The sequence below is a fragment of the Mirounga leonina genome, unplaced genomic scaffold (assembly GCF_011800145.1).
Source record: "Mirounga leonina isolate KUSES-001 unplaced genomic scaffold, KU_Mleo_1.0 Mir_201, whole genome shotgun sequence".
Classification (NCBI taxonomy): Eukaryota; Metazoa; Chordata; class Mammalia; order Carnivora; family Phocidae; genus Mirounga; species Mirounga leonina.
Genome location: NW_023270504.1, coordinates 10,813,584 through 10,828,431, shown reverse-complemented (window position 1 = coordinate 10,828,431; position 14,848 = coordinate 10,813,584). Strand labels below are relative to the sequence as shown.

The 14,848-nt window shown below is 36.5% G+C and overlaps 1 protein-coding gene across 5 annotated transcripts in view; it reads right to left on the bottom strand.

Annotated features, from left to right (window-relative positions):
* Positions 1 to 2,482: 2,482 nt before the first annotated feature.
* The window catches only part of SOX5 (SRY-box transcription factor 5), a 1,007,739-nt gene continuing 995,373 nt past the window's right edge, over positions 2,483 to 14,848 (bottom strand). For all 5 annotated transcript variants that reach the window (XM_035028072.1, XM_035028070.1, XM_035028073.1 and 2 more), the window contains 4 exons: positions 13,630 to 13,738; positions 10,596 to 10,769; positions 4,551 to 4,767; positions 2,483 to 2,952 (listed from right to left, as the gene is read on the bottom strand). In XM_035028072.1, coding sequence (XP_034883963.1) covers positions 2,649 to 2,952; positions 4,551 to 4,767; positions 10,596 to 10,769; positions 13,630 to 13,738 — 804 coding nt within the window. In that variant the 3' untranslated portion in view covers positions 2,483 to 2,648. The remainder of the gene's footprint in view (positions 2,953 to 4,550; positions 4,768 to 10,595; positions 10,770 to 13,629; positions 13,739 to 14,848) is intronic.

Below are 14,848 nucleotides of genomic sequence, written 5' to 3'. Positions count from 1 at the left end.
AACGTGAGAGGTGAACCCACATAAGTCAGAAAGAATTTGTTAACAAAGACGAAGAACAAATTTTTAAAAATCTGTTTTCACATTGTACATAATAACGATATAAAACGAGTGTCTATTTTTTTTTCCTTATCCAGAGTGCTTAAAAACAAAAACAAAAACAAAAATTGGCTCTAGATGACTGTGGCAATTAAATAACTAAATGAGTGATGAGAGCATAAGTTAATTAAGATTGAACACGACCCTCCTATTCACTCCTTTGTATGAAACACCAGAACTTGACATTGTTGGGGCCAAATTTTTAAAAAGGAGAAAACTTATTGAAGGCGAAGTAAAATTGTGTGGGTGAATGTGTGTGTGTGTGTATAAATATATATATATATATATATGAGTTGGAAGATGGAAATTTGTTTTAAATATCTAACAGCTTATTGGCTGCACTTCCAAATCAGAGGAGAATAAAATAGAGAGGGAGAAATAAATTATACATAACTTACTAATCTGGGAACAGCTGACCATTATTATTATTATTACTATTATTATTATTATTATTTTATCATCATCATCATTACAACACTAGCAAAAAGAGGCAGTTCAAATGAAAATACAGTCATCAAAAACAAACAGAAAAACAAAACAAAATCTCTGACATGCAGGATATGATCAGCTCCTCCAAGCAAAACCCCAGAGCAAGTCTTTTGAGAGAGAGAAAAATAAAAAGGAGTTTTTTTCTTATTTATATGTAAAAATCAAACTTTTGGGTCAGGTTTGAGGGGTGGGATAGGAAAATGATGACTGGAGTGAAAACCATAGCACATCCAAGCTACTGGTTGGAGTATTTACTGTCTGATACTTCAGCACAAATAATGGCAATTGACTTTAAGTGATTTTGCATTTATTTGTACAAGCCCTATGACTGCCTTAGCATTTGGCTGGCAAAATCTAAATAAGCAGTTCTGTCACCATCAGTTGTTGCTCTATGCACATACTCTGCTGGAACCCAAAATCGGACGTCAGTGGATTCATCTTACAGCGAGGGAAGAGTGGTGGCGAGGATCACTGGGTTCAGCCAGGCTCCATTTTGTCGGGCTGCAATGACTTTTAATCAAATCCTGCTTTTTATGGTATGGGATGCACATGGCCCACAATTGTGAAATGCAAATGGCCTCTGCCTCATTTCATGGAGAGATGAAAAATACCTTATAAAATCATCAGTTCCATTTCCTGATCAGGAAAGAATGGAATGTTGAAGAAATAAGCTAATTCTGTGTTTCTGGAAAATGGCCAAATACAGTCAAAGAAAACAATGATTGTTTTGCTCGAAGTTATCAATAGGAAAACAAACAGAAATCATTAAGTAGCAAACATTAGTGGAACCAACTGACCAGGAAGAAGGGACATCTGGGAACAGTTTGCTAGTAGCTTCCATGTTATACACGCACACCTCGATTACACAGGGCCGCCTGATCCATCCAATAATAATCGTATTAGAAATTTAAAAATATAATTTCTGAGCCCTATCTTGGTTGTCATTTGAAGTGCAAAGTCAAGGTCAAGGTTGCTTCCAGACCAGTCACTTAGGAGGATGTGGGATTTCATCCCCAGATGTGGGTTTAACTCACAATGGTTCAATGTTATTCCTATTAGTACCATAATCACACACATACATACACACAAAAATCCAAGATTAGAAAATATTTTTTCTCTAAATTTCTTATGTCTCTCTCTCTCTCTCTCTCTCTCTTTTCACCTGAGAACAGCACCTACAGTTTCCATTTAAAAAAAAAAAGTCAAATCTCACCAGCTGCTGGTATTTCAGGTTTTTCAAGGGATTGTCTAAGATATAACACTGTCCTAACTTAAGAAGGAACAGGAAAAAGGAAAGGAAAAAAAAAAAAAAAAAGGAACTGGGTCAACACTTCAGTACAAATTTGGCACTTGCTCAAAGATGTAGTGTGGTGTGCAATAGATAAAGAAAGTCCTCTAAAGAAAATAATTGCTTATTTTGTGGTGGATAGCAAGGAAGTTAAAAACAGGCTCTTTTTCCCTCTTCCCCCCCCCATGCACAGACTTCCATCTTTAAAGTATAGAGATGGAGAAGGTGGAGAGAAGTAAAGAGAAATTCATCTTTCTTTTTTTCTGTCAGGTGCATTATAAAAAAAAAAAGGAAAGGAAAGAAAAAGAAAAGGAAAAAACCCAGAAACCCCAAAAAACAAAACAAAACTTACTTCTTTTTAAAAATTGTAGCACAAAACAACAAAACACATTCACAAGCCACTTGTTGGCACTGTGTACCTGAGTGAGAATTTCTAGAACATTGTAGAACAAACAGCCATAAAGTTTATTAAAAAAAAAAAAGTTGACGGGTAAGACTTCAGTGCTTGGATGTAGCAGCTGAATTACTGGCATTATTTTACCCATAGCTTATTTCAATCTCTTGTTGTTGATATTGTTGTTTGCTTGTATTTTTTTTTTCCTTTCCAAGCCTTTTGAGGCTGAGGTCTATTAGTCAGCTGATGTCCCAACTATTTAAGACTAACAGTTAAAGTAACAGTCAGTGTATGAGAAAGTTAATGTGCTTGGCCACTGGTAAGGATGAACCAGCTAGGGCTTCTTTAAGTCCTAAGGTCACAACAATCTTTTGACCCTTATCAGTTGGCTTGTCCTGCAATATGGTTTTCACTGTCACTCCCATAATCTACATCGGGATCATCCTCTTCCTCATCGAACTCATCATAAATTTCTCCGTTGATGTCCTCAGCCTGGATCTCTTCTTTGATATGTGGCTCCTCTCCTTTCACGCCGTAAGTGCTCTGGATAACGGGCATCCCAGGCTCTGGGCTGCTGGACACACTCGAGTGCTCCGAGGGCAGGTGAGGGGAGGGCATTCCGGCCATGGCGATGGCTCCAGGGTACACAACACCAGCAGTGGCGATGGGGATCTGTGCTTGTTGCCTGCAGAGAGGAATACCCCCCACCCAAAAAAAAAAAAAAAGACCGTGGGTGAGGGGATACTCACATGCAACCTTTACTGTATAACGAATCTGTTCAGCTTGCCCAATTCTAAAATAGTGTTTCTCATCCTATTGCCCAACATTTAAAAAAATTGCATCCTCCTGTGATGTCGATACCTTACTTCTGTCTAGTGCTTGACAGATTACAAGGCATTTACATGTGGTACCTATTTGATTCTTAAAATAATTGTTTTATTACTATCTTATGAAGAAAAAAAACCCTGAGGTGCAGAAAGATTAAGCAGAAGAACTTGACCCCAAGTTCATGTCTCCTTCACTATAACATCCAGAGGTTTTAGAAATAATTAAACTAAAGATAATGCAATTTTAATGGAAAAAAAAAAACCCTAAAATTACTCAAAATAAAACCAGAACTGAACAGTATCACTTTGCCCACCTGGTCCCTGCCATGGCTGGTGGGGATAGGAAGCAGGGTGGACAGCTCTGCATCTGTACAAGGCCCTGGGCTTAGAAAGACCCTATGTTTGGTTTAAAGTTCTGCTGCCGCAGTCTTGAAATTCTTAACTCTTTAACAGGAACCCCACATTTTCATTTTGCCCTGAGCTCCACAAATTATGTAGCTGGTCTTAGTGAGAAGGGATTAATAGATGATGCTCATTTATGCCTTCTTTCAATCATTCATTCCTTCATTCGTTCATATGTTTACTATTTCGTCAGTGCTGGGTTTCGTGCTCAGCTCTGAGAAGACTCATGCCCTGGGATGTAAATCACAGGCCACTCGTCAGAGCAGGCAGACTCTTTCCAGAGATGAGGATAGGGCAGACTTTTAAACTTTTTTTTTTTTTTTGAAGGTATCCTCTTGCCATTTTCAGAACAGTATTTACTATTCTAAGCAGCCCTCAGGATCTTACTAACTTCTGTTCCAGATATGAGCAACTTTACTTCTCTGCTTTCTGAGAAAATTCTGCAGAAGCAATGAGGCTGCAGGCAGCGTAACAGGACACCGTAGCCAGGCTCACTGTAGGAAGCAGGGTAAAACCTCCTGGGAGCTACATTCTTGATTCCCCAGAAGTGAGCCTTCCCGTTCACAACCTTGTCGTGCCCTAAGTAGAATCTCCATTTTGCGGGATCTACAAAGGCCACACGTGTGCCTTGATCGCCCAGAAATCCCTCTATATTCCGGAGCAAGTATTTCTTTTGAAATCATTTTTATGATGTATGATCTCAAACAAGGATGGTGTCGAACTTGTCAATGTGATGCCTTAGAAGTAACGAACACCAACAAGGACAAGAACCGATAATACTTCTCAGTTTTTAATAATGAACTGCACAACTATTTACTTTCAGCCAGTTGTCAGGAAAGCTCATGGGAGAGCCAATGTTTTAGGCCCTTGGAGTCACTTCATATGGAGATATTCTTTTTCAGGATCATGTGGGGGATAGTCTAGTCTCTGAAAATACACTGAGTTCAGGTTCTTTTTCAAAATGCTGGCTCGCAGCAAAACAAATATGTCTCACACCCCATTAAGTATATAACAAGAAGCATTCCCCATGAAAAAACGACTGAAATGTCCATACCCAACATTGAAGTATTGTCGCATTTCCTGCCGCCTGTTCCGCATGATTGCCTTGTATTCACCAATGCGCAGCTTTTTGCCATCCACAAGGCAGGTGCGCTTCGGCCGGGGCTTGTATTTGTAGTCGGGGTACTTCTCCAGGTGCTGCTTGCTGAGACGGGCTTGCTCCTCGTAATACGGCTGTTTCTCTAGGTTCGTCATAGCTTTCCAGCGAGATCCTGTGAGGAAAAGAAGGTTAGGATTCCAATATGCACAGCTGCGAAGGTTCCTAAAAAGATAACGCTGAGAACAAGAAAACCTACAGTAAAAATGCTGGCCCAAACCCAGAAATACATAAAAATGTGTTTGATTAGCGAACTATGACTCATGAGGTGAGATCCCACAAGAACAGCGGTGTTGCCAGCTGTGTCCTTAAGGAAACTATGTACCCAAAGATACAAAGGTGGGGCGATCTATTTTTTTTTTTTTTCTGGCTGGAATTAACAATGTAGCCAACCATGTATATTATACATTTAAAGCTCACAGATTAAATTTAAAGAATATACCTTTCGTTTCCACATTAGACCATGATATGTCAACTGTGAAATGAAACGTTTTGCAAAAACTTATACATTTTCAATCTGTGGCTAATTATCTAGTTACTGAGTATTTTTACGTGGGGGGCACATTACTTACTACAAGGTTCCTAACATATATTACATATAATTTCTAACATATATTACATAAAATTTTCCTCAAAATGTTTAAGTATGCTTTCATGAATGGTTGCATTTAAAAATTCATTTCATTAAAACTTTAATTACAAAAAATTATATAAATGAACATGCACTGGGTAACTATTGTGTGCTAGATACTATGCTAAAAACTTTACATAAGCTGTCTCATTTTTACCTTTCACTGGAATCCTGTAAGGTAGTTTTACATTTATACCTATTTCCAAAGATGAGAAAATTGAAGTTCAAATAGATGAAGTAACTTATCCAAGGTCACACAACTATTAAATTGCAAATCTGTGACTCAAACTCAGGTTGGATGTAATTGAACACGAATATGCTACAATGTACGTTTTTAGATACCCAAACCCACCTGCTATCTATGACCTAGTGGACGTCAGAATTACAAGAATAAGTACGTATGGGGTAAGATTTTTCTCTTAATAAATCACTTTCAATAATATATAAAGATGTCATTTCTTGCGATACAGTATGCATTAATAATATTAATCCAAATTGGTAATCCAAATTGGTTCTCCCCTTCTTTTCACTTTTGATTTTGGTTTGGATTCAACTAGGATCACACACACACAAAAATGTTTGCAGCTTAATTAAAAATAATGATGCTATGTTCTGCATGGAGCACTGGGTGTTACATGCAAATAATGAATCATGGAACACTACATCAAGAACTAATGATGTAATGTATGGTGATTAAATAATAATAAAAAAAACTTTTCAAAAAAATAATGATGCTAATTCTCAATATAAATGTGATTTAAAGATTTGGTTCTATTACTGTGGATATGTGTAGTAGTAAGAGAAGTAGTGGTAATAATGATGACTTTTTATTAAGCATGTGAGGAGAATCTATTTGCGGATGAAGTGTGTTTATCAGCAAGTAAACAGTTCAACTCTACCCAAAAGCACAAAGACCAAAATAACTGGAATTGGGAGTTCCCTACCAAATATGTTCTGGTACGGAAGCCTATACCTGCCTTCCAAAGTCATCTAAGCAAGTTCTTAAGGCTTTCAAATGGGTTCATTACTCAACCATAATTCCATATCTCAAATGCAAATAGTTTACCGATGAACAGTTCTTCCCTACAAATGCTGACAGTTCCTCAATATGGGCTGTTACATGTATTAAAGGAATACAGTAGAAGGGACGATACTCTTCCCTTAGAATTCTTTCCTATTAGAACAGATGTTGCCTGGGGGGGTATATCCATGCAGGTGTTACAAAAATTTATAAACAGATTTTTTTCCAATCTAGATAGCCAATATGATTTTATTCTATTTACTACAGAAATCCAAGTTACAGTTCAAATAATAGAGGTTGTTTTTCTGTTCCTTTCTCAAACTTGTGTTTAAATAGCCACGTCCAATAATTTGTAGGTACAATCTCAAACTCTATATTGCCCAACATTATTCTCTAGAGGTATTGGAAAACATTGTTATTCTCAGGGCAAATATAAATACAGATAAAGCTATAATACTATTGAACTAGATCAATTCTTTTTGGGAAGTTTCTTACAAGTATGTACAACAGATTTTGAACCTCAGATTCGGGAGTGCAAAAGTGAGCTTACCAGAAATAATTTACTTAAGAATTAAAGAAATACATTAAAATTCCCTATCTTTATCACTAGATAGAACAAAGAAATTAGCATTCTCAATTAGAATAGGAATTGCTAAGGGTTCTTCTCTAAGTCTAAATGTTCTATAAGCTCAAAAAGAATACATTTCTCTAAGGAAAAGGAATGTTTATGCCTCATAGTAACCTGCCTCAGAATGTGATGACTCTTTAGATTTCCTACTGTGTGCATCATGCTGTATTAATTACTGGATATGCAGTGGTAAATCATTATGTTCCTTATCTTCTTGAGGGCCATATTCCAGTGGAAAAGAAATACATCAAGCTGCTAATTAAAAAATTTATTATTTTAATTACAATTGTGGAATGTACAGGAAGCTAAGGAGTTGGGATCAATCTTTTGTAGGTCGGGAAGGCTTTGCTGTGGAAATGACTCCTATAAGAATCAGAAAGGGAGAGCTTTCTATGGAGGAAGAACAGAATGGTCAAGTGGGAAGGGGGAGTAGAGGAACTTAAAGTCGATCTGGCTGAAATGCAGAGGAAAAAGGGATATATATATATATATATATATATATATATATACACACACACACATATATACACATATATAAAATAAATAAAAGATATATATTTATGTAAAGATAATAAAGATCTATCTATCTATCTATCTATCTATCTATCTATCTATCTATCTAAAATAAAAGATGTATAAATTCTCAGACAAGTTGGCTTCTAAATCTGGCATGTACTGGAATCACAGAATATTTAGACATTTGCTAATATAATTTCTCTGGAAATATCCCTGTATCCTAAATTACATTTTAAAAGATGGCCATATCCTAGTGATGTCTTTTTAAAATGAAGAATTAAGGTAGCCTAAGCATTGTCTGTAGCTGGCAAAATGGCTAACTATTCCATTTTATGACAGTGGAGACAAAGAGTGTTTCGGTTTGGTGGTAAATGCAGTTTTCATTTTTCAATAACTTTTGAATAGGGTTAACCAAATGACAAGTTTGGTTTTGGTTTTAATGGTTTTGCAGGTACAGCATCCACTGTATATAGCTACGATGTGAACCCTGAGACACACTAGATGAGCACTTTAGTTCTCTCCAAAGGAGAGGAAAACGTCTACTTGATCTGGGTGGGGCTGACTGCTTACCCTGGACCACGTACAGGGAGTAAGTTCCCTGCATTTTTCAAAAGACTGGCCTTTTACAATGGAAAACGGAGAGGACATCTGGGTATTCCCCCTGATGACAAAGAGGAAGATTCATTCGAAAAATCTGATGTTCAAAATAAGAAGAAAAAAAAAAAGTCTTGAGAGTACTCTTTTCCTTTCTATATCTGGCAATACAATAAAAATGAAGAGTTTGAGCTGAGCAGCATTGTCATCTCCATGGGATCTGTAATGAATTTGCACATTTTACTCCAACTACTGTATATCTAATCAGAAAAAGATGTCCCCCATCCCCTGATCTAGCGCCAAACAGTAAAAGGTGATTCCTTATGTTAACAATTTCAGCAGAATGGCTTATTAAAACCAGATTTTAGGGTATTATAAAATGCTTAGAAGCCCTTTAAAATGTCAACTAGGATCCCCAGAGACTACGTAAAATGTCAACCCAGCTCAAGCGCCTGTTTTAAGCAGAATGAATTAGCGGCATGCTGTCGGAGGCTGTTATCCAAAACAATCAGTAAAGAGGAAAACATCAAGCTTTCTTTGTACTCTTATATGAAATGGGCCAGTTAGAATGATCTTGTGGGTATTTGAAGATCACTTATTTGTTTGAAGCTATGACCAAATATTGAGGTCCCAAACACCTCAGTGGTTTTTTTTTTTCCCTGCTATATCTTTAATGAGCACAATTCTATTGAAAAGTCTAAAATTAGGCAGCACTCTTTTTCATGTAGCCCATTATGATATAATCATATGGTCATTCTAATATTCTTTCCTTCAAACCAGGAAGAAATGCTTGTAGCTAGTCACATCTTTCCCATAAAATCTTTTGCTGCATTCCTAAAGTACTTCACATCATCAAAACTGGTATTTCCCTTATACTTAGGATAAAGTTTTAATCAGTGACTATCACTTTTCCAGTATTCAGACACAGGAATTGAATGATATAAGGACAGTTTAAACAATCTTAGTATTCAGTTTGTTTTTTCATTTTGACATTTTGGGATTTCTAATTTTGTGATAACTGATACATTAAGATATGGAATATGCTTACACAAAGTATTTTATTCTTTCCTAGAGTTTTTCCCAAATGGAACAGGTATGATATTTTAAAAAAATGGGAAATTTCATATGGAAGTTGAAATATGGTCATAAAAAGGAAAAATAGATCAGAGATGGTAATGTAAAAAATGTGCATTTCCTTTATCCATAAATATTCACATTTTCTAGGCTTCACATACTCTTATCTTTTGAGATAAAATTCATTTAAAGATCTCAAAATCATTTTAGATGAAAACTGAGACCTAAGTTCAAGTGGCTAATGTTTTTTTTTTGTTTGTTTTGGTCTCATTACAAATGCATGCTGTGGACTGGGTAGCACATATTTCCGCTCAGAGATATGAGCATTTGAGAATATGGGAGCATAAAAACACATGTGTATGTTTAGTAACTACCTCTAGATGATCAGTTCCTTAATGTAAAGGAACAAAACGAACACCTACTTGCATTAGGTACGTGTAATTCCAAGTGCATTATGGATTTTAGTAAAGCTTTAATAACTTAGAGAAATGTTACTTATTTGTTGAAGCCCAAATTCAGAGTTAGGTGCTCCTATTCTCTTTTGTTGTTTAGGTCAGAGAATAAATAATCAAAATTTGCTTAGGTTATCTGGTAGCTGGCCATCACACTATCTGCAGATGAAGAAGATGATGACGATGTCAAGTGAACAGCACAACAGAAATGGAATCTTCCCTTCCTTTTTCTGGGACTTAAACTGGCATATAGTAGGTCTCTTTATAATCACTACCTTTACCTCTCACGATCTCTTCTGTGTGTGTCAGTGTCTTTGTACATAAGGAAAATATGTACTTTATCTGTTAAGCTGAAAGCTGAAATGACAGGAAAAGTCCCTTCTTAAAAGATGCTGAAATTGGGGAGGGTATGTGTTGTGGTGAGCACTGTGAATTGTGTAAGACTGATGAATCACAGACCTGGACCCCTGAAACAAATAATACACTATATGTTAATTAAAAAAGAACAGTAATTCTAAAAAATAAAATATAAATAAAAAGATGCTGAAAATCTGCTTAAGGCTACTAAAAGTATAAATCAAAAATTGCCCCACACGGCCCATCTTCTTGGGTCCTGACAATCTAATTTTCAGTTACAGTACTAGAACAAACATCACCTCTACCTCCATCCCTACCACGTGAAGAATTCTATAGTTCAAAGGTCAATCCCATTACCAAGTAGCTCATAGGAAAAGAACTTTTTTCTTAGTCTTGGTACAAAATATTTCTAGATCTTAAAGAAGAGAAAATATTACAACAATTAGTATGGAGACACACAACTAAATAAGCTATAGAAACTGGGCACATTTCTCAACAAACATGAAATGCTTTGTCATCGGAAGAAAAGCCTCAATTAATGGTGCTTATTTTTTAGATAAGCAGATCACATGAACTGCCTGGCCTCTAAAGCCGGTACCTTTCAACAACTGCAGAAAACAGAGCTGTAAATTTATTCCATGCATCACATAATCATTAATACATTTCTTACCCAATATCTTGCTGATGTTGGAGTTGTGCATGTCGGGAAACGCTTGAAGGATTTTCCTTCGTTCGTCTTTAGCCCACACCATGAAGGCATTCATTGGACGTTTTATGTGGGGTTCATTGCTACCACGCCCTCTGGATTCTCTATAAATTCTTGATTCTGAGACTCCAGCACTTCCTAAAAATAGGGAACATTGCTTCGTGTGAGTGTTAAGACCTTTGGTAATTCTCTTCTTTGTATTGCTATTGAATATTTGTCTAGTGAAATATCTATTCTAGTCTATTGAAATATGAATATAAAAAGTACATCTGATAATGGTACTTCCAGTTCTTGAGACAGATGCTTGTTCGTGAAGTTTTTGTGATAAGCTCTGTGGTGGCAATTATCGTATCTGTATTTTTAATCCATTTCTAATATATTTTTTCCTTTTTATCGATGGACTATGGACCGTTTCACCATTTTCTTTCAAGAGGACAAAAGAAATCTGAATATGTAATCTTTGATGCAAATTGGAAAGAGAATAGCTGGGGCATACCAATAGGCATGCTGGTACCATGGAAATATTAAATAGGTGGAGAAGCTCACAAAATTGTGAAACACTGATCTGTTTGGCACGATGGATGACCACAGGTGAGGATGTGTCTCTGTTACCTAAAGATGGTCAGAATACTCAGTAGCCATTCCCTTTTCCTCTCTCTGAGGTAATATAAATAAAAATGCGGCTAAATTAAAATTTGAGGTTAAAATACAATATAGAAATTCTTCTGTCATGTGTTTGGCTTTTCTTTGCAATTTTGTGCTAATAAATACATGAAATATACTGATGCATTAATGATAGCCTGCTCCCTAGAAGATCTCTGAAAATGGTAGGGGAAAAAAAAAAAAGAACAGTTACACTACTATGGTTTCTTTAAAAGTCCACAGCCACATATTTAAGGTGAAACAAATAATATATTCATTCCCCTGAATTTTCTCCCTCATGTCTAAAGTTACCCAGAGACCCACTGAAAGTTCCTTCCCAATCAGCAAGACTCAAGGTGATAAAACATAACCAAGAGCCACAGTAGAACTCTTGGGAGCTGCCCTCCCTCCTCTAGGCTTCATGTGACTTTGTAGAATACTTTCACCAGATTAAACAGTTTCCAGAGATCCTCGAGTTAGGCAAAGAGAATCAGGAGAAGCAGAAGGAAGCACAGAACTGTGCACTAAATAGACACGTCTGCACACTATCAGAATATACATGAACAAGTTTTCCAGGGTTATCATTAGAAAATATGGAAGAGATGTATTTTGGTAGCATATAAAATTTTTAAATAATTTGGGCATTTCTAGAACTTGTATCTTTAATTAAAGCATTGCTTTTTTTTTTTTTCCTTCCCTCAGACACCTCTTCCTCTCTTTTCTCAATTAGAAGGAACAGAAATCAACCAAAATTACCCAGACTTGAAGACTTCTAGAGCAGCAAACAGAAACACAGCATATCTGGTGGTGGAGTTTCTCATTATTTCTCACTCATAGTATGCTCTTTGGTCTGATGAAGATTGGAAAATGTTTTGCATACAAGCATGACTGAATTTAACAAATAACAGCAACAAAGTTTTGATGTTTTAATGCTGATTACTATGGGTATATTTTATCATGCTAATACAACTTAAAATTTATGAAATGTGTTATTACCAGTAATTGTCTTTTTATTGACAAAAATGAGTGCTAATATATGGCAACATCTTTCTGAAATGGGTTTGTAACCAGCAAATGATCATTTGCACATCTGCTTTTTCTTGTTCTTACACCTTACAGCAACATAAGCAATAAAATGAACATTATGCAACTTCATCAAAGCTAAACAAGCTCTTTATATGTACTTAGACCACATTTATCTTAGCTAAGTGATGTAGAAAAGAGAAGGAAGTGTTTAGATCCCAAAGGCCAGGAAAACACTGACTTTGGTTGGATATCCAACTGAATAAAATTCAGTTCCGATAAAATTACCTGGCTACATGCTCAAGTTTGGCTAGTCTCTTGGCTAGTGTAGAACTGCACCTAAAAGTAGAACTGGCCCAAAGCACAGAGTAGACAACTATGTATTTTGGGGAACTCAAGGCCATCTCCTCGGTCCTAAAGTATGCTTTCTAATGGTTTGCTCTGGGGCAGTCTTTTCTATATGCAGGGGACTTTCTCTCCCATAGTAACAAATTTGAGGACAGTGCTCTCGAAATGCATATATGGCACTTGACACAGGAGGGAGGTTCCCAGCTGCAGCTCAAGGTAAGAGGAATAGCACTTTCTTCTTTTTCTCTCTTTGCTGTGCTATTAAAATTAGTGTCAATTTAATTAGTTGTCATTGGGGATGTTTAGAATGTTCAGAGATGATACAGACAACAGAAGTCTTGAGGCACGCGAAGAAAGCATGAGGTTATGCAGCTGGTGTTCTAGTTGGGTTATAAAGGGGAGGGAGGACACTTGACTGAATGGTAGACAGTATAAGAGCGAAGGGTTCCAAAGTGCAAATATACATGCACGCACACACACATATATATGTGTGTCTCCTGAAAATGTCCGCTTAGCCTTGTATTCTGGTCAAAGTTTGACAAATGAAAACTTGAAAATGAGCTTGTAGACCAAGTTTCCGAATAGTTTGCTTTGGGTACAAGAAATAGGGAAGTGAGAGAGAAGTCTGGCAGTGACTGGGAGTATTTGCTTCAGAATCATGCCATCTTGAATCCAAGACCTGCCTCTGGTAATCACAGCCCTGTTATCTTGGAGAAAAATGATTCAAAATTCCCAGGGCCAAATATTACAAATACTTCATTTGTAATAGTATTTATCTCACAGGCTGTGCTAGAAATTAATGAGATGATTTATGCAAAGACCTCAGCAGATTGCTCGGCACATGGGAACTGCTCAGTACATGTGAGCCCTTATTGTAATGACCAGGTATAAGGTGGCTGTCTTATAGACTTTTTATTAGTTTTAACTGGCACTAAATAGACACGTATGCACACTATCAGAATATACATGAACAATTTTCACAAACCATCAGAATCTCCACTCATATTGAAATCCATCATGGCATGGCTAAATTTTCCTTCTTCATTCTGTTTAACTGCCAGTTGCTGAGTCAGACTCTCCAGTGTTGTTTTTTCCTTAAAAAAAGAAATTTATAATGAGAGCTCAATCTGGAAATTATAATTATTCAAAGACATTTTTTTCTTGGGCCATATATAATACATTAGCTTCTGGAAGGGACAGAACGTTGACTTAGTCACCTTTGCACATTCAGCACATTATGCTGAGGTAATTGATCAGCAAATGATCAGCAGGGTTTTTGAAGGAACTCTGATTCTTAGAATCCCCTATACAGTCTTGGCATTTGGGTTTGGTATGCCTCAGGGGTATATGCAGGGATCCTTGGAGACAATCTTCCCAAATCATAAAATGTGCAGAGAAATTTCATAAAAGCAACCTGTTTTACAACATTTGGAATGCCTTTATTTTTAGCCAGACAGTAGAAGTATAGGAGTGGCATGGGGCCCAGAGAAAGTCTTCCAATAGTCAGGTGACCAACTGATAGAAACATAATTCACAGTAGTGCCCTCTGGTTGCCATCTCCCTAAATGCCATCTGCATTCCTCATGCAAGGGTAATGAAGACGTTTAAATATTCATTGCTAATTGCTTGTCAAGTCTCTGTACATTCGATGTGAGTGCCTGCTACTTGGACCACAATTTGATTTGGATTGCTAAGCCAAAATATTGAGTTGGCGAATTATTTGAGATACAAATACACCAAAATTAGATCTGCAAAGACATCAAGTCATTTAAAAGCATGCAGTGCATGATCTGAATTCATGGAGAACGTGGCATTACAAACAATTATTTTCAAGGAAAATATGTAACGCTCAATCTAAATCACATGAGATATTAAACTACTTCCAATTAAGTAATTGGGTGATTTTATGAAAAGAAAAAGCATACAATGGAAGGTTTACAACTTTTTCTAGCACTTTCCATCACTGCTCTGAGGATGACTTGGTTCCAAAACAGTTTTAAGAAAAGCATCTATCGGATTTCATAAAATTTGCTCAGGTTTCTTTATAATTATTTACCTCATTTTCTGAGGAACACCATCATGAACTGTACAAATGAACCACATATACTGTGGGATAGCTATTGACATAATAAAATGTTCACAGAAAATAATTAACTACTTAAAATAATTGTATTATATGTAAAGGGGTCCAACTAATGTTCCCA